The sequence below is a fragment of the Schistocerca gregaria genome, chromosome 6 (genome assembly GCF_023897955.1).
Source record: "Schistocerca gregaria isolate iqSchGreg1 chromosome 6, iqSchGreg1.2, whole genome shotgun sequence".
Taxonomy (NCBI): Eukaryota; Metazoa; Arthropoda; class Insecta; order Orthoptera; family Acrididae; genus Schistocerca; species Schistocerca gregaria.
In genome coordinates, this window is record NC_064925.1 from 545200239 (window position 1) to 545219922 (window position 19684).

Genomic DNA, 19684 nt, shown 5'->3' on the forward strand with positions numbered 1-19684 from the left:
CTTCCTCAGCCAGTTGGATGTATTTTTCAATTTTTTCTCCTGTTTTCTTCTGTATATTTGTTGTATTGGATACGGATATTTCGACTAGTTGTGTTGATTTCTTCTTTTTATTGGTGAGTATGATGTCAGGTTTGTTATGTGGTGGTGTTTTATCTGTTACAATGGTTCTGTTCCAGTATAACCAGTACATTTTGTGGTGCATACTTGTATGTGGGAACGTGTTGTTTTATTAGTTTATGTTGTATGGCAAGTGGTTCAAATCAAATGGCTCTGAACACTATGGGATTTAACATCTGAGGTCATCAGTCCCCTAGAACTTAGAACTACTTAAACCTAACTAACCTAAGGAGATCACACACATCCATGCCCAAGGCAGGATTCGAACCTGTGACCGTAACAGTCGCGTGGTTCCAGACTGAAGCGCCTAGAACCGCTCGGTCACACTGACCGGCCGATGTTATGTGATCAAAAGGGTTGTAGAGGTGTTTAAGAAATTGTAGTGGTGTAGCCAATTTATTTATATGAGTGATTGCTTTGTGTATTTTGCTAGTTTCTGCTCATTCTATAAAGAATTTTCTTAAATTCTCTACCTGTCCATAATGTAGGTTTCTGATGTCGATAAATCCCCTTCCTCCTTCCTTTCTGCTTAATGTGATGTATTCTATATTTGTGGCATTATGATCGTGTAAGTGTATTGAGTGCTTCTAGGTCTGTGTTACTCCATTTCACTACTCCAAATGAGTAGGTCAATATTGGTATAGCATAAGTATTTATAGCTTTTGTTTTGTTTCTTGCTGTCAATTCTGTTTTCAGTATTTTTGTTAGTCTGTGTCTATATTTTTCTTTTAGTTCTTCTTTAATATTTGTATTATCAATTCCTATTTTTTGACTGTATCCTAGATATTTATAGGCATCTGTTTTTTCCATCACTTCTATGCAGTCGCTGTGGCTATCCAATATGTAATCTTTTTGTTTAGTGTGTTTTCCCTTGACTATGCTATTTTTCTTACATTTGTCTGTTCCAAAAGCCATATTTATATCATTGCTGAATACTTCTCTTATCTTTAGTAATTGGCTGAGTTGTTGATTTGTTGCTGCCAGTAGTTTTAGATCATCCATGTATAGCAAATGTGTGATTTTGTGTGGGTATGTTCCAGTAATATTGTATCCATAATTTGTATTATTTAGCATGTTGGATAGTGGGTTCAGAACAAGACAGAACCAGAAAGTACTTAATGAGTCTCCTTGTTATATTCCACGCTCAATCTGTATTGGCTGTGATGTGATGTTATTTGAATTTGTTTGGATATTAAGTGTGGTTTTCCAATTTTTCATTACTATGTCTAGGAACTGTATCAATTTAGGATCTACTTTGTATATTTCCAATATTTGTAGTAACCATGAGTGGGGTACACTAGCAAAAGCTTTTAGGTAATCAATGTATGCGTAGTGTAGCTTGATATGTCACCTCTGCATCTGTTATCTGCTGCTCTTTACATCCTCGTGCTCCTGTGCAACAGCCTTTTTGTTCTTCACTTATAATTTTGTTCTGTGTTGTATGTGTCATTAGCTTCTGTGTAATGACTGAAGATAATATTTTGTATATTTTTGGTAGGCATGTTATGGGGCGATATTTTGCAGGGATTGCTGTGTCTGCTTGATCTTTAGGTTTCAGATAAGTTATTCCATGTGTAAGTTTATCAGGGAATGTGTATGCATCTGCAATATAACTGTTAAATAATTTATATCTAAAAACAAACATGATGTGACTTACCAAACAAAAGCGCTGGCTGGTCGATAGACACACACCAACAAACACAAACATACACACAAAATTTGAGCTTTCGCAACCGGCAATTGCTTCGTCAGAAAAAGAGGGAAAGAGAGTGAAAGATGAAAGGATGCGGGTTTTAAGGGAGAAGGTAAGGAGTCATTCCAATACCAGGAGCGGAAAGACTTACCTTAGGGGGAAAAAAGGATAGGTATACACTGGCGCGCGCGCACACACACACACACACACACACACACACACACACACACACACACACACACACACACACATCCACACACACACATCCACACATCCACACATACACAGACATTTGTCTGCTTGTGTCTCTGTATGTGCGGATGGATGCGTGCGCACCTATCCTGTTTTCCCCCTAAGGTAAGTCTTTCCGCTCCCGAGATTGGAGTAATTCCTTACCCTCTCCCTTAAAACCCACATCCTTTCATCTTTCCCTCTCTTTCCCTCTTTTTCTGACGAAGCAACCGCTGGTTGCGAAAGCTCGAATTTTGTGTGTATGTTTGTGTTTGTTGGTGTGTCTATCGACCTGCCAGCACTTTTGTTTGGTAAGTCACATCATGTTTGTTTTTAGATATATTTTTTCCACATGGAATGTTTCCCTCTATTATATTCACGTTAAATAATTTAGTTAGATGTGAATGTGTTTAGGTGAACTTCTTTAGCCAGAAATTTGCTATTTTATCTTTTCCAGGGCTTTCCAATTGTGAGTAGAATTAATTGCTTGGGTGACTTCATGTTGCAAAATTATCACTTCAGGCATTTGTGGTATCATCTTGTATGTGTCTGTTTCTGCTTCTATCCACCATGTATGCCTCTTATGTTGTACCGGGTTTGACCATATATTGCTCCAGAAGTGTTCCATGTCTGTTATGTTTGGTGGATTGTCTATTTTAATGTGTGTGTTATCTATTGTCTGGTAAAATTTCTTTTGGTTTGTGTTGAATGTTTGGTTTTGTTTCCTTCTATTTTCACTTTTTTTGTATCTTCTAAGTCGTTTGGCCAATGCTTGTAATTTCTGCTTCTTTTCATCTAATTGCCCTATCGCTTCTTGTTGTGAGATTTTACCTAACCCTTTTCATTTTTTGTCTGATATCTCATTTCTTATAAATTGTGTTAGCTGTCCAATGTCTTTTCTCAGTTTTTCTATTCTGATCTGTAGCCTGTGTTGCCATGCTGGTTTTGTGGGTTTCTTCTGTGTGTTGGTTGGTTCTGATCTCTGCCTAGTGTGTATATTTAGTGTTATGAGTGCTCCTATATAAACCAGTAGTTTTAACTCTTCCATAGTTCTGTTTTCATTTATTTTGTTGTGTATGATTGTGTTGATAGTTGTTATTGTTGTTTCGACTTGCGGGTTATTTGGCAATCTATGCAAGAATGGTCTAATGTCTGTATTTGTGTCTTTGTATTCTATATATGTAAGCTGAAAATTTTCAGCTATATCTAACGTGTGTGATTTCGAATTCTATTTGTGCTTGTTCTGGTGGCTTGTCTTAAGATTTCGTTTTCCTCTGATTGTTTAATTGATGCGTGTTGTTCTTTGTTTGTTTGCTCCGAGATGTTGAAGTCCATTACTGTATTTTCTTTTTCTTCTAATTGCACATTACTTTGTTCCAATATTTGTTGTACAAGTTGTTTGATGTGTTCTAATTCTGACTGGGGTATCCTGTTATTTTTTATTATTACACGGATCTGATCAGCTAGTCATTGTTCTGTTAAAAATTTTAATTCTGAGTATCTGGTAATAAATGTTGTGTATACTTGTGATCTGTATCCATTTGTGTTGGTTCCTAGATTTGTTGCTTGGTAATAACAGAACCCGAGGTGTCGATTAACTTCATCTGACCATCTCATCCTGTGTCTGTTTTCCTTCTAGGGTGGTTGCAGGAAGCATATCCTGCAAAACACCTCTATTTGGATATAAATCATTTTCCAGTTGGCTAGCAGTGTCGTTACCATTGTGGGCGAGCATAGGGTTCAAGCGTCGTCCCCGACCATGACGACGCTTGTCCGAGGCTTCTTTAGTTGTGTCCTGAACCAACTAATCACACTAAATGGGGGGGTTAGCCCTATTAGTGGTTTGTTCTTTTCGTCGCCTTTTACGAATGGCAGACCATACCGGAGGCCTATTATTTTCCCAGGCCAATTATCATTATTAATATTTAAAAATCTAGAAATTTGGGGACGTTATGAGTACCTTGGTAAATAGGAAATAATGACACTGAAAGAAGCAGCGAAAAAAATGGAAGAACAAAAACACACAGCACAGTGTGAATGATGGGAAAGGAAAACAGGCAAACAAAGAGGCAAAAGAAATGTCTAAGAGGCAGGAAGAGTGAAGATAAGGATGAGAGAAGTGGGCATTCCAAAGGCACTATGCATGAGCCAGACAAAGATTTCAAGAATACTATAGTAGGGTGACCGTGTAGACCAGAGGTGAAATTGACAAGGTGTGTGTGACATAAGGAGGGCAGGTGAATTGAGAGACAAATAGATGTTATTTGTTGTACAGTCATGATTGGATCTGATAGGGAGTAGAGACTGAAGCTCTTTTACTGGCTACAAAAAATATGGCTTTAAGTAAAAACAACTAGAAAAAAATATGTAAAAGTAGCAATGCAAAACCACCACTTAAGACAACAGATATCTACTTTATGGAGTAGACACACACACACACCACATAGCATCAGACTATTGAATCTTGGTGGAGAATCGATTCCTCAAGAAGCACAATGAAGTGTGCTCATACCTTCATAGTCATAAAATTCACAGATCAAGGTATACCTGATCTCTCCAACAAATGTAACACAATAGAACACCTGCAGCTGTCCTTTTGATGTTATTTATTATATAGCTACCAGTTTTGGTGATTCATTTCTTTTTCTTCTTGGCTTAACTTATGTTGAGGGGATGAACACCTATCATATACAAAATCCCATCAGCAGACATCATCTATGAACTGGTTTCCATTGACTGCTGTAACAGTGATGTTGCTCAGCTTGGTAGTTGATGATTGCTGAGACAACATCGCTATTACAGTAGTTTACAGAAACCTGTTCACAGATTTTAGCTACTGATCGAATTGTGTATAAGATTGGTGTTCACCACCTCAGCATTAATTAAGGCCTGAAAATTGTGTATTGAAACACCAAAACTGGTAGATATATAAAGAATAACACTGAAAGGATGACTGCTTGTGTTCCATTTTTCACATAAGTGAACAGCCGAAGTACCTCAACCATTCAATCAGAAGGATGCACATATAAAAAAATCTCAGACAAATTATGTTATCACACATCTAGAGTGATCACATTATCTGGCTGTAACAAATTCCTGCACTAACAAAAAATACATACTGACCAAACCTTAAAAGCTAACAACATAGACATGTTTTACATCAACCACATAATTTATCTTGCCTCTTAATGTCTTAGTCCCACGTTATAGGAGCAGTAATGTTATGGCAACTACAAACAAATTTAAATAATTATTAGAACATCAAAGTCAATCAAATGTGGAATGCAAAACCTGATACTGTCATGAATGGTGCCCTGGGATCAGTATCATACAACATACATGCTGCCGAAATCCCAGGATGTACTGAAGACTATGAAATAAAAGATACAGTACTGATTAACCAGTCCGTATCTTGGGTAGAATCATGCAAAACACTGAAGTCACCAAGCCTACTACACAGATCCCTGTGATGGACTGGTCTGCATAGTGTCCTGACCTGAATCCTACAGAAACCCTTTTGGATGTTTTTGAACACTGACTTGGTGCCAGGCCTTACCAACTGACATTGATACCTCTCCTCAGTGCAGCACTCTGAAGAATGGCCTGCCATTCCTCAAGAAACCTTTCAGCACCTGGTTTAACATATGCCTGTGAGAGTGGAAGCTGTCATCAAGGCTAAGGGTGAACCCACACCATATTGAATACCAGTGTTACCAATGGAGGGCACCATGAACTCTTAAGTCAGTTTCAGCCAGGTGTTGACATGAAGAAAAGCTCAACCATTATAAGAAATATTGTAATATATTAAGGAAAGTTATAAAAAAAATCCAGAAGTATGTGTATCAAGTCTGAGATTAGCACCTCTGATGACAAAGTTAAAACAATATGGAATATAGTTAAAAGGGAAACAGGGCAACCAAGGTCACAGGACAACAGTATTACTGTTAAGCACAATGAAAAGCTTATAAATGAAAAATCAGAGGTTGAAAATATTTTTAATAATCATTTTATAAATGTAGTGGAAAATATAGGCACCAGCTGCTCACCAGATAGGGCAGAACTCTATATGAAAGAGGCATTCCCGGTGCAAACAAATGAAATTGAAATCCTACCCACCTCACCGTCTGAAATTAAGAAAATAATAAATTCACTTAAGAATAAAAACTCACATGGAACTGATGGTATCTCCAATAGAATACTAAAATCTTGTCCACACCTGATAAGTCGAGTTCTTAGCCACATATGTAATAGCTCATTGAATCAGGGAATATTTCCTGACAGATTGAAATATGCCATAGTTAAACCCTTGTATAAAAAAGGTGACAAGACAGACGTCAACAATTATCGTCCTATTTCACTTCTGCCATCCTTCTCAAAAGTGTTTGAAAAAGTAATGTACTCAAGAGTAACTTTACACATTAGTGGGAATAACGTTTTAACAAAATGTCAGTTCGGTTTTCTGAAAGGTGTTTCAACAGAGTGCTATACACGCTTTCACTGATCAAATTTTAAATGCTCTGGATAGTAGGACATCACCAATTGGGATTTTCTGTGATCTCTCTAAGGCTTTTGATTGTGTGGACCATGAAATCCTCTTAGATAAGCTGAAGTACTATGGAATGAATGGTTCAGTACACAGATGGTTCATTTCATATTTAACTGGTAGAATGCAGAAGGTTGAAACAGTAAACCCACATAGTACACAAAGGGCATCAGATTATTCAGACTGGGGATGTATCAAGAATGGGGCACCACAGGGTTCTGTCTTGGGGCCTTTATTGTTTTTAATATATGTCAATGACTTGCCTAATTATATTCATGAAGATACAAACTTGGTTCTCTTTGCAGATGACAGAAGTATTGTAATCAAGCCTAAAAATCAAGAATCAGCTGAGGAAAATGCAAATAATGTTTTTCAAAGAGTTATTAGGTGGTTTTCCGCAAATGGACTCATTGAACTTTGAAAAAACACTGTACATACAGTTCAGTACAGGGAAAGGCGTAACACCGGAAATAAATATAGAGTGTGGGGGAAAATCTTTAGCTAAAGCAGATTGTTCAAAATTTCTGGGTGTCTGTATTGATCAGAATTTAAACTGGAAGACACACATTGACAATCTACTGAAACGATTGAGCTCAGCTACCTATGCTATTAGTGTCATTGCAAATTTTGGAGACAAGCACATCATTAAGTTAGCTTACCATGCATATTTTCATTCGTTGCTTTCTTACGGAATCATCTTTTGGGGCAATTCATCACTAAGAAAGAAGGTATTTATTGCACAAAAACTTGTTATCAGAATAATGTCTGGGGCTCATCCAAGATCATCTTGTAGACAATTATTTAAAGAATTAGGGATATTGCCAGTAGCTTCACAATATATATACAGCCTAATGAAATTTGTTGTTAGTAACCCAGATCACTTCAGAATTAATAGCACAGTCCACAGCTACAATACTAGGAGATAGGGTGACCTTCACTACCGTTCATTGAATTTGACATTGGCACAAAAGGGGGTGAATTATACTGCCACAAAGATTTTTGGTCAATTGCCAAACAATATCAAAAGTCTGACAGACAACCAAATCGGCATTCAAAAGTAAGTTAAGGGAATTCCTGAATGACAACTCCTTCTACTCCATAGATGAATTTTTAGACATAGGCCAAAGAAATACAGTAAGCATTAACAATTGTACCGTATATAAGACAAACATTGATTATTTGGGATAAATGAATCTTGTGTACTTTGACACGTTCCACATCATTACGAATCATGATCCATGGAACAAGTAATATAACTAACCAACCTTAAAAAGCATTTGTCCTTCTGCCATGTTTAGCTATTTAAGGACGTCTTTCCTGATTTATGGGGTAGCTGGTTAACAAAATACCAGGTACCAAATTTATAAAGGACCAGGTGATACATTTCTAGTAAAGTATGCAATACATTGCAGTTTCTGTATTTTAGTATCTACTTATGAATGTTTCTTTCTATTAAACATATTTATTACTTATGTATCATTTTAAGTAAGTTAATGATGTGCAGATATTTCATCACGTAGTTTCTTATGCAAAGTTATGGTTTCGTACAAATTAACACTTTTCTCTTCAGCCAATACAATAGTTTCAGAATAAAGAAGGCAGCAGTTCATTCATGTAACGCAATTTTTTGTGTAAAGTATGTAAAATTTTTTAAACAGAAGTCTCTGGAAAACATTACAGTCAACCACTCAAAATGTAAATAGTTCCAACATTCACAAACTTTAACAAGATTTTAATGACTTATTAACACACAAACCAAACAATTTTGATATTGGAACATCTGTTAATGGCAGTAATAGAATTGGTTAACTTTTTCTCAATTTTGTGAACTTACTTATTGTTACTTTTCTATACAGAAGGCACACTGCAATGATAAGGTTGGGGAGTAGCTCTGGTTGTTTATCAGTTGTTATTGGTGGTAAAAAATTGATGATGTGAAAGATTCATTTGAAAGAAAAATGCATCAACCAGCAGCTTAACCTGGGTCACTTTTCAGCCTTAGACAACTACCAAACTTTCCAGATAAGGATACTTTAATTTATTCCTTCTGTCACAACATTATGTGCAAATATGACTAGTTTAAAGTAATTGCACTACTGCAGCTACACAATTGCCGGTAATTTACAGGTATATTTTAACACTTTCCTGTGTTTTCATTATTTTACCATCATGTATTGCTTGCTATAAGATATATTGTGTTCTAAGAAATTCACTGCACATTATTCATGTTTATTTACTACATTCTTTCTACTGTATAGTTCAATAATTGTCTACATCATTTTTCCCAACAAAATAAGAAATACAATTTCCCTTTCTTACCTTTGGGTCAATTCCTTCTGGATTGTAAATCGAGCCATCTCTTTCAATTATTCCTATGCACACGGCACCTGCACGATGCAGATATCTCATAGTGTGAAGACCAACATTACCAAATCCCTGAAAGAAAACAAACATACTTAATTCTTGAAACTCTTAATAAAAACAGAATACATAACATGGACAACAATTACTGTATTGATACAGTAAGTTGTGGCAGATACTCTTATGTCCAAAGATTCACTGGTGATAAAGTTGCTATCAAATGAAAATAAGGCTATCATAATGAAATATCATCGTGACTGGTACAAATTTAAATTTAAATCTATAATCTGCAAATCACTGCATGTACTTTCCATTTTACCCTATGTTAAGGTTTTGTCTTATTCCATTTGCATATGCTGTGTGTGAATAACTACTGCTCATACACCAATGTGAATAATGACTGCTCACACACTTATGTGCATGCTGTAATTAATCTTGTCTGCAAAATTCTTATGGAAGCAATACTCACACTTACGGAGCTGTGGTATGCTTTTAAATCCCTCTCTTAGAGCAAGTTCTTGAAACTTTAACTAGGTTTTAATAGGATAGCTGGCATCTATCTTCCATCATCTGCGAGTGCAGTTTTTCGCAGCACCTCTCTGATGCTCTCTCATGGGTCGAACAAACTGATGACCTTTTTTCTTTCGTGTCCTTTTCTTCATTCGATATCTACTGTTATTCCTTTTTCACAGAGATCCCATATCCTTTTACAATATTGTAGGATGGGTCACGTGAGTATGTTTTTTACTCTATCCACTTTGTAGATGGCAGTATTCCTCTAGTATACTACCAATGATGCAAAGTCTGTTACCTGGTTTATTAAATCTGAGCCTATGTGATCAATCTATTTCATATTTCGCCAAACTGTTACACCCAGTTACTTTTATCCATTTACTGACCCCAATTGTTAATCACTGATACTGCAGTCAAAGGATGCTACTTTTTGCATTTTGTGAAGTGCCTATTTTCATATTTTTCAACATTTAAAGTTTCAAATCTCTGCACCACTTTGACACCCTGATAAGATGTGATAGCACAGTTGTGGAGGTTTTCCAAGGTAGTATTACTTCATTATGGATAACTGTATCATCTGTGAAATCCGAGATTACTATTAATATTGTCTGCAAGGCCATTAATATATAATATGTACAGCTAGATTTCCAGCTCACTTCCCCGAGGGTTATATTTCTGTTGCTGACTCTCCAGACAAGGTAACATGCTGCATTATACCATAAAATCCTCACTGCAGTTAAATTTCAGATGTCACTTCACACCATCATAGTTTCGATGACTGGTGCAAATGTAGTACTTAGTCAAATGCTTTACGAAAATCAAGAAATATTGCATCTTCATGACTGTTTTCAACCATGGATTTCAGGATGTAATGTGAAAGAAGCTCCAGTAGGGTTTCACACACAACCAATCTTTTCAGAATCTATGATGGTTGGCGTGGAGGTAATTTTGTTCGAGATACCTCATTACATTTGAGCTTGTGTGTTCCAAGATTTATTAACAGATGAAAGTGAAGGATATTGGATGGGAATTTTGTGATCACTTCTGTTACCCTTCCTAATAGACATGTGCTTTCTCCCAACTGACGACCACAGTTTTTCGTTTGAGCTAACTACAATATTTTACAGTTGGACCTTGGGGATTTTTTCAATTTTAGTCATTGCAACTGTTTCCCAGTGTCTTCTCATCAAACAACTGACCACACTGTTTCACATAACTTTCAACGACCATCCGCTGCTCCACTTTGAATACCACTGTTTCCGTTGCACTACTCCACTGACATCGACACAGCCTGCCCAGCACTCTGAACCAGTGTGCATCACGTGGTGGGCTTACATGTGGTGTGCACATAACGGTGTAGTTATATGCATAAATTCACATTCAATCGTATCCCCTCATCTGGGCCACTTTTATTTGCCCCACCCTGTACTAGTTAAAAGTAGAATTTCCTTAGAAATGGGTTTATTAATTTGGGACTTTATTGTACTTAGGTTTTCCATAAAAATCTAACTGCTGTACTCAGTATTTTGTGAGCTTCACTGCTTTTAAACAGCACTTCAAACTCTGACACATTGCTGTGAAAGTTTCAGCAGTTAACTACTAGGATTTTAATACGCTCAGCAATGGATACCCTTTCTTGATTCTTACGATAGTTCTTCGTTGTCTCCAAAGTTTACCATTCTATGGACTGAATAGCAATCTTCAATATGTTGTTCACACCTGACACACTAAGAGGACATTACAGTTAACCCTATGGCTCAAGTCCAGGAAGTCTCAGCTTAGTTTTTTTACAGAATCTTGAAAGTATCTGGTTCGAGCCTTCCACCCTAATTAGAACCAAGGTGCCACGATCATTTCTGGGGACCAAGATACAGGCAATGAGCTTTGGGGAATTCCATAGGCAAGGCTGGTCTACTCAACCTACTCCCCCAATCATGGAATTATTGGATTATTAACATGGAGCCCACACACCAGGCATAGTTAGTTTGAATGTGTACCACAATCTGCATTGGTTGGCAACATTTCCCTCAATGACTGCCAGAACAGCCTCTTCAACGTGTTTAATTTGGCCTCAAGGCATGCACAATGAGTGCAAAAGGTGGGCCTTCTCATCCTTTGCTACATTTGACTTGACAGTGGAGGAAAGGTATGACTGGTTCAGTCTCAACAAGGTACAGCACCCTGAACTTGTTGGTTAGGAGGATGGGTGTGTTGAGGTATGGAGCCCCTGGACCTACCACTGACACAGCACTCAGTCAAGTACATGTGTGGTAATGGATCTTTTGTTCACTGTAGAGGAGGCAGTATCCACAGGAAAGGATAATACTTTAGGTACCTCCAGCACCTCTGGTTCATGTCTCTTGGTAGCCTTTCCAATACACCCATTCGGAAGGTAGTGCCAAACAATAAAAAAACTAAAGTGATTGGCTTGGAACTGCTGTGAAGTTGATAGAAAGAATGGACCACCTACAGAGTAAAGAAAGGTTTGACTGTTGGTTTCAGTGGGACAGAATGCTCTTTAAGAATCTATATGTGACCTGATACGCTTTTGTGTAGTTTGGTTTCACAAGTGGCCACTTTTATTATTATTATTATTATTATTATTATTATTATTATTATGGAAGTAAGTTTGAACTAAAATTCACTTTTGAATATTAAATGTTTTGTTTCATTTTTCTGTGTTATTTCTTCATCATCATCATCATCATCATCATCATGTCACAGTATGAATATTTGTTCATTCTGGATCATTCTAAGTTGTTTTGGGGGTTGAAGTACACACATTTCAACTGAATTATTTTGTCACCAAATCCCTATGTTAAAACAAGCTTCTAATCAATGACAGCAGTCAAGGTGATTTCCAAGTGGTTACTTGCAACTAACTTGTCCTACACCCTAGAACAGTATTCATAGTGGGGCTGCATTGTGTCTGGTGCAATAGATCACAGAACAGTTAACAAAAAAACTTTCAATTAAGCTTGTTGATTCTCTCAATTTCTGGATGTGCTATCTACTAATATTACAAATTTAAATAACTGAAGCAATTAACACCCAACAGATTTTTCTGGTATGACAAGAATAAAACCTCGTATTAAACTTACCAATTCTGTGAAGCTATTTGAACCATACCACTACACTGTAGGCAGTTTTCCACACTGTGTGTGTAGAATTAGTTATTTGAGCCTGCCTTTTAAGCCAATTTCTTATTTGGCAGTTAAAGCCTTGCACTTTGTGTGTTTCAACATGTTTAAGTAGACTGCAAGCCGTTAGTTTCATATGGACCACAGTAACCTTCATTACCTACAACTGCATCACATCACCTGACAACTATTTGATAAAGCACTTCTAACACAGGCCTTGCACTGCATCTTAACTCATTGCCGTCACCTCTGTACTACTGAAAAAACTTAATCACATCCATAGTAACATGATTCTTTCAGAATTTAATGTGGAGTACGTGAGAATAATTAAGTAGCACCCTTACTACAATTTTCCTGGACACTGAGCAGGGATATTCCACTGCACGGATATCAGCAGAAAGCATTACCTGTCTCCTAGTCAGTCAATTTGTTTTTCTTGTGAAGGAAACTATTTTGTTTTCCTTCAGGAAATATTCACTTATCAGTGAGCACTTTGATGTTCAAATTGGCTACAATGACCATCAGTGGACACCAAACACACAATGAACAATATTCTTATTAGTCTCTGCATACGACAATTCCTAGTCTTTAAAATGCCACTGAAATGAACACTGGTTTTCAAGTTACACGCTGACTTTTAAAGTTTCCTCACAGATTGCCACAACAGATCTTTCAGCATCGGGATTCTGGCAATACTGTGCAGCTTTGCAGTGCTTAACTCACGTGGTAGGTGTAGCACTAGCCTCAGTGCCTTGTTTGTGTTGTCTGCAATGTCTCCAGCAAAATATTGGCGACCTTGCTCCACACTACAGTGGCATAAACCAACACTGGCCTGTTTAGGGCCAAGTACAATGTAATGCAGCAGTCATAGTGGGCTTACGCATGGGGTAGAACAAGTCCATTCTTTCTAGTGCTCTACTCCTCATCCACCTGATGTGCACCTTCCACGTTAGGCATCAGTCCAGGGTGATACTGAGTTATTGGCTGGTGAGTAACACAGTCTGACTCTTGGTCACATTAAACTTAAGCTGCAATTTGGTGGCCCAAGCTCCCACTTCATTGCAGGCATCTCACCAGTTGCATGTTCATGCTTAAAGTAAAAATTGTGGTAGCATCTGCACAGAGTGCCAGTTGGTGCCTTTGGGACTTCTGCTGTGGAAACCGAGTAGAGGGGAGAGGTGTGGACAGACCCCTATGGTATTCCCACTTTTATGTTGTGTGATGTACACTCCCCATCAGCCACATGCATGTGGAAGGTGCACCCAATCAAGTATGATCAGAACAGACACACGTGACACTGCTACTCCATGGATCAGAAGTTTGTACATGAGGCTGTCATGTCACATGCTGCTGAAGGCTCTGGAGAAGTCCAACAGTACTGCCTCAAGGTACATACGCCACTCCAGTGCTCCCATTCGCACCCCACATGACGCAAGAGTTGACACTGTGTTGAGTGGCCTCTTCAGAAGCCGACCTGCTCATCACTGAGCACACCATCCCCAACATGGTGCTGCAGTTGCTTGGTGTAGAGTCTCTCTAACACTTTGGAGACTGCAGGATGCAGACTGATGGGCCGGTAGTTCTGCACCAGCCTATGGTCTTTGCTAGCCTTATGAATGGTTACCACCTCCTCATGTTTCTACGCAGATGGGTAGTTGTAGGTCCTAATGATGGAGTTGAAAGATCTTTGTCAACTACTTTACCACTTGTGGCAGCAGCTGCCTCAGTATGTTGTCACATTACTACCCCCTGCTGTCCTGAGTTGGAGGTGTAGTAGTTGGTACTGCATTTGTTCTTTTGTGATGTCTTCTATGAGATCTGTTTCATTCCTGTTGTTCATGAACACCAGTAGCCTGTCCTCTACCAGGCAGATGTGTTCTTAGTCAACAACAGGGTTACACACATGGTCATGACAACATCGTATGCAACCACTTTGATGATTGCCGTGTCCGAGGCATCATGGAGGCTGTGATGTGGGTAGTGCCTTGGGTCATATGGACCCACCACTATTGTGTCGTTCCAGATGCTTGGCGCTGAATTCGCTGCAAATAAATAGGTTTGTATACACAGGCAGCAATGTGTTTAAGTCCCTCGCTTACAGGAGATGTTTCAGCTGATGGTACATTGTAATGGAGATCTCTTGGCCCGCTAAGATGCAGATGGTGACAGCTGTTGCTTCCAGTGGAGACAACTGTACTGGGTGCTGGCACAATGATGTTTGCACGTCTGTCGCTATTTCACTGCCTACAATTTCTCTGTCTATGCGACAACAGAAGTTTGGTGTCCGCACATCGATTCCATGTTTGACTAAGGTTTCGGTGGTGAAGCTGCCGTACACAGTCTCATCGTGCAGCAATTCCCAAAACTTGCTGTTTTGTGTTCCTATGCAGTGTGTGTTCCACATGCAAACGGTGAGGCTCATGAGTGGTGTATTAGCCACGTCTAGGTGTTGTGGGTGCTAGTATGGTATTGAGCCGGGTGGCTGCCTGCACTGCAGCAATGATCAGCTGCAGAATCTGCACAATGAGCTATTAGAACTCTTAGCATCGTCCTTAGCTCTGCAGCTTTGGTTGTCACAGCTGGTTTCTCCTGGCAAGGTGCCATCTGCTAGTCTATCAGCAGTTTGTGGAGTGGCAGCTTTGTGTGGTGGTCAAACCTTTGGTCCATCCTGCTGGGCTGGCTGATCCATCTGTGGTCCACTCCCAATTGAGTCTGCCATGGCAAACATATGCTCCATTTGATGTCCATGCCTTGGATGTTTGTGGGGGCAACTGGGAATTCATGGCCTGGCCTAGCTGGTGTTTGTTTCATTGCTGTTGCTTGTTTCATTGCTGTTGCTGCAGTGTAAGCTCCTTCCCTGCTGTACTGGCTTGGATGGGGCCATCATCTCTAGTTTGCGGCTGCATGCTGGAGGGCACTGCAGCCCTGGTAGTTCACCTTGCACTTCCCCTGGCTGTTGCAGCATTGTGGTAGGTCTGTCTTCAGGATCCAGTACACGGGTACACAGTATATGAGTGATCATCTTAGCTGGGTTTACTCCCAGCTGACAGGCTCAACCATATACTACACACAGTGTGAGGGCATCTGGCAATACCAAATGTGGTCAAGGCCCTGGCAATTTAAGCACTGCACTGGGTCTCCTCTTCTGCAAATATTTTCTGTGTAACTCCAACACTACCCACTGGCTCCAACTAGTTCAGTCTTTCTGATTCCCATGCTGTCAGCAAGTTTAAACACAAAAAGTGGTGTGTCACAAGTTGTCCCTGGATGACTTCATGTGCAATGGAGCACGAATGTTGTAGGTCATTTCTACCAGGGTCCATGCTAAAGCAAAGCTTCCGGAAGACTATCTTCAGTGTCTTCACTGGCTCTGAGTAGTAGTTGATGTAGTGCCAGGCCTCCTTTTCCACGAGGTCCATGATCTTTGTAGTCTTTGATCGAGTATGTCGCAACTTTGTATAGATTGCTTCCTGTCGTGAGAGTTGTGAAGTTATCCTTCCCAAGCAATTTTATCTTCTGCCCTAAAATTCTGAAGGCACCTGTCCACTGGATGATGACTGGTGGTGGCATCATCGTGTAATGTTAATTCTCCGTGGTCCCCTCACCTTCTATGGTAAGGTTGGTGAATTGGGTGACAGTACTGACGTATGCTGCGGCAAGTGTTAAAACCCTGGTCAGTGTGCTTGCATTTCAGCTTCATGAAGTCATCTTTGTCAGGCATCTGTGGGACCCTGGTCCCTTTCCTTGAGGCCTTTTGTTGTTTGTGGAGTTTGGGAATTGCTGGCAGTGCCTGTGGCAGTGTGCTTTGTGCTGGTACTGATTACATTTACATCAGCTGGGCAGTTTCAAGACCTTGCTCCACCTCCATCATCTCAGTTGCTGAATTTGCCCCTGGTGTGAGGCCTAGCAGTAGAACAAGGCCTTCCTCTGCCTCTCCTCTGTTGGCAATGCTCAACACAGGCAGTGTGCTCCACAACGGCGTGCTGTCCTCCGCAGCCATAGGCTGGAGGACAGTCATTGTTTTGGGCAATGCTGAAACTTTGTCCACTGCACTGCTTTTAGTGGTAAGGTGGGAGGCCTCAAGAATTACAACTATAAACATTTTCATTGACTATAATGATGCACCTTGACATCTCTAAAAAGGAACAATTCTTTTTTCTCATTAAATCTGCAATATGTATTCCAGATTAAATGCCTCACCTTCAGGTAATTCTCATCCTGGACTCTAACAAAATGATATTACTGTTTCTCATTTGGCACAACTCTTGCGAGAGTGGTAGTCTGAAATGAGGTCATTGCATCCCACGGCATGTTTAGTAATCAAATAACAGGATGTTCTGATACAGTAATTTCATTGTGATGGATGCTGACATACATGTGCTCCAAATTACTCCCAAAATCAGAACTACCTAACAGTCATTTCAGTCCTTAAAATGAGCAATAAAATTATTAAATAACAATTTTTCTTTAATTATGCTCTATTTATCTGTTTGCCATGATGAACTCATTCCACAATCTTTGGTCAGTATGAGGTACTCGATATATAGTGGAGAATTATTAAAGTTACTGATATTAAAGCACACCAATGTATGCACTTTTAAAGCTTTCGGGTACAGCAACCAGAGCAGTGAACGATGTACGATACTTTTCTATAGAGGAACAAATTATCAGATTTCTGACTTCTCACAACATAAATGCAAGAAAGCTATCAAATTTAAACCAATATGCTAGAAACCTGACACTCAGCACCACTTACCTGCACAATGAACGTCTTTCCACCCCAGCCTGGTGTTGTGCCAATCATGCTCATGTAGTTTGCCTCCATTATAAAGTTTTCCAGACCGTGAAAAACTCCTCTCCCAGTCGCAGAAATTCTTCCATGAATTCCTCCTTGATTTATTGGCTTTCCAGTAACACAAGCGTGAGCATTGATATCCAAGTGACCTGCAATAAGGAAGTCATTTTACTATTCTTTTTAAATGTAGTTCACTGCAAATTTTCACCAATAATTTTGCCTTTATTGCTTAGGAAGTTTTTCTGCTAATGTCTATCTTTTGAGCCTGCACAATTGCAATACAGTTTAAAAACCATTACCCAGCAGTTTCCAAGAATACATATAAGTGTCCATAGAACATTTGTTTGTGGCATTGCAATTTGGAATGAGGTCATACTGAGACTCTTTGCTCCATGTACTGCCATCTGTCATTACAATTAGAAGTATATTCCTGTTATATTTGAAGGCATAACATTTTTTCATTAAAGTTAGCAAAACAGCTTTTACTTATAATTTGTTTTGGAATGATTGTCATGAGGTAATTTAGAAACTACAGCAGTACTTAAAACATATTGGTGACATGAGAATAATGTCTATAAATCTACAACACAGCATCTGTGATTGAAATACAACAGATTTACTATATCACAAGTGATACAGCTAATTACAATTTACAATTTTAAAAACAGAAACGGAAGTTAGATTTTAGTGCCCTATCAACAATGGCTTCCTGTGAGGCAGAGTGTATGAAATGTTAGCTGTAAAGTTAATTCAAGAACGAGTCCAGCAGTTGCTTGAAGTGATTATAATTAATAATACGAAACTATTCCCATAGTGTGAAACTGAAGTTACCAATAGTTTTGGCATACGTATCGGCAATCCAAGACATCTCTCGTTCTCCTGTACCCATGTCTGGAGCAGGCACATCAACACCAGGCCCTGAAATACAGATAATTTAATTACATACACCTGTAAGAGTTTAACAACAATGTCAGATAACAGATTTACAAACATTGATAAATCAAACTTAAGGTTGCAAGTGCCTTGTAAAATAATGTGTTTGTCTGCATGGCCTTTTAATATACTTGTCAAAACCAACAGCAGCACAAAATATTCAAGACAAAAATATGAATATTACATAAAATTACACATATGAGAAATTTTTCCAGTGTTAGTTAATTACGAACATACCAATGAACCCTTTCTTTGCCAGCTCGAGAGTGAATCTTCTTGTAATTTTTTCTAGTTCATGTTCACTGTACTTCTGAGGATTCAGTTTCAGCCCTGCCTTCCCACCACCAAATGGAACGTCCACACAGGCACATTTGAATGTCATCAGAGCCGACAAGGCCTTTACTTCATCTCGCGTAACATCCTCTGAGTACCTAATACCTGAAACAAACAAACAAAAATTATGAAATCATTGTTATGTTAAAAGAGCTATTGCTATAATCATTATGGAGTGATTTAAAGCTATCAACATGTGAGCTACAAACATTTGCAGAATGAATAGTTTCTGAAATATTGCTCAGGAGTTCAAAGAAACTGCCACAGACCTTGCTATGGAAAGAGAGACAATGTGTCACAACTAAAAGTCTTGCAAATCTGAAAATTGTTTCCAAGCAGCAAAACAAAATATCCTAGATGCACTGCAAACAGTTGATAACTGTGTCAAGTTTGACTGTATCTTAAAACAGATCTCAAAAATTTATCAACTAAACACTCGCATTTTGACATGTACGAACTGCTTTAGGTATCTTTTTGCTGCAACCTTAGTGCCATTTATGAATAAAGTAACTGTTTAGAGCAGGAAGACAATTAAAGTGCGTTCTTGACTGTATCCAGCTGGAATAGATATGTAAAAAAAAACCATGTCTGTCTGAAGATCACGAAGCAAACAACTGGAATGTATTGTGGTTACAAAATAACGTTACTGCCACAAGATAAATAGCTTTATACTGTTTTGCAATTATATTGTAAATCTTTCACACACTTTCATCTTATGATCAGCCATGAATGGCTAGAAACTAGGATTGGAATTAGTCAAATATTTCACTGAGTAGTGCAGTTGTGTTCCCTACTAAGAACCATGTCTTTTGTTTTCTAATGCCCAGGATACCATCATAAAAAGCAATGAGTTAAATGTAATTATTGTCTGAATACATGTGTCATTTATGCCCATCTGTGTATTTCTTTTAGTTACCTATCTGTACAACAAATTAGTAGTTCTTTCTAAGTATGGTCCAAGTTTCATCACGCTTTGTTACTTGCCAAGTGACATCATGCTGAAGTTTTGTACACCAGCATATTTG

The 19684-nt window shown here is 38.7% G+C and overlaps 1 protein-coding gene across 1 annotated transcript in view; it reads right to left on the minus strand.

The window, feature by feature from the left end:
* Positions 1-19684, minus strand: part of LOC126277960 (glutamate dehydrogenase, mitochondrial) — a 151636-nt gene that overhangs the window by 20233 nt on the left and 111719 nt on the right. Inside the window, exons 2-5 of the mRNA XM_049977582.1 lie at positions 18564-18764; positions 18225-18311; positions 17355-17542; positions 8904-9020 (exon numbers count right to left, since the gene is read on the minus strand). Of these exons, the coding sequence (XP_049833539.1) occupies positions 8904-9020; positions 17355-17542; positions 18225-18311; positions 18564-18764 (593 nt within the window). The remainder of the gene's footprint in view (positions 1-8903; positions 9021-17354; positions 17543-18224; positions 18312-18563; positions 18765-19684) is intronic.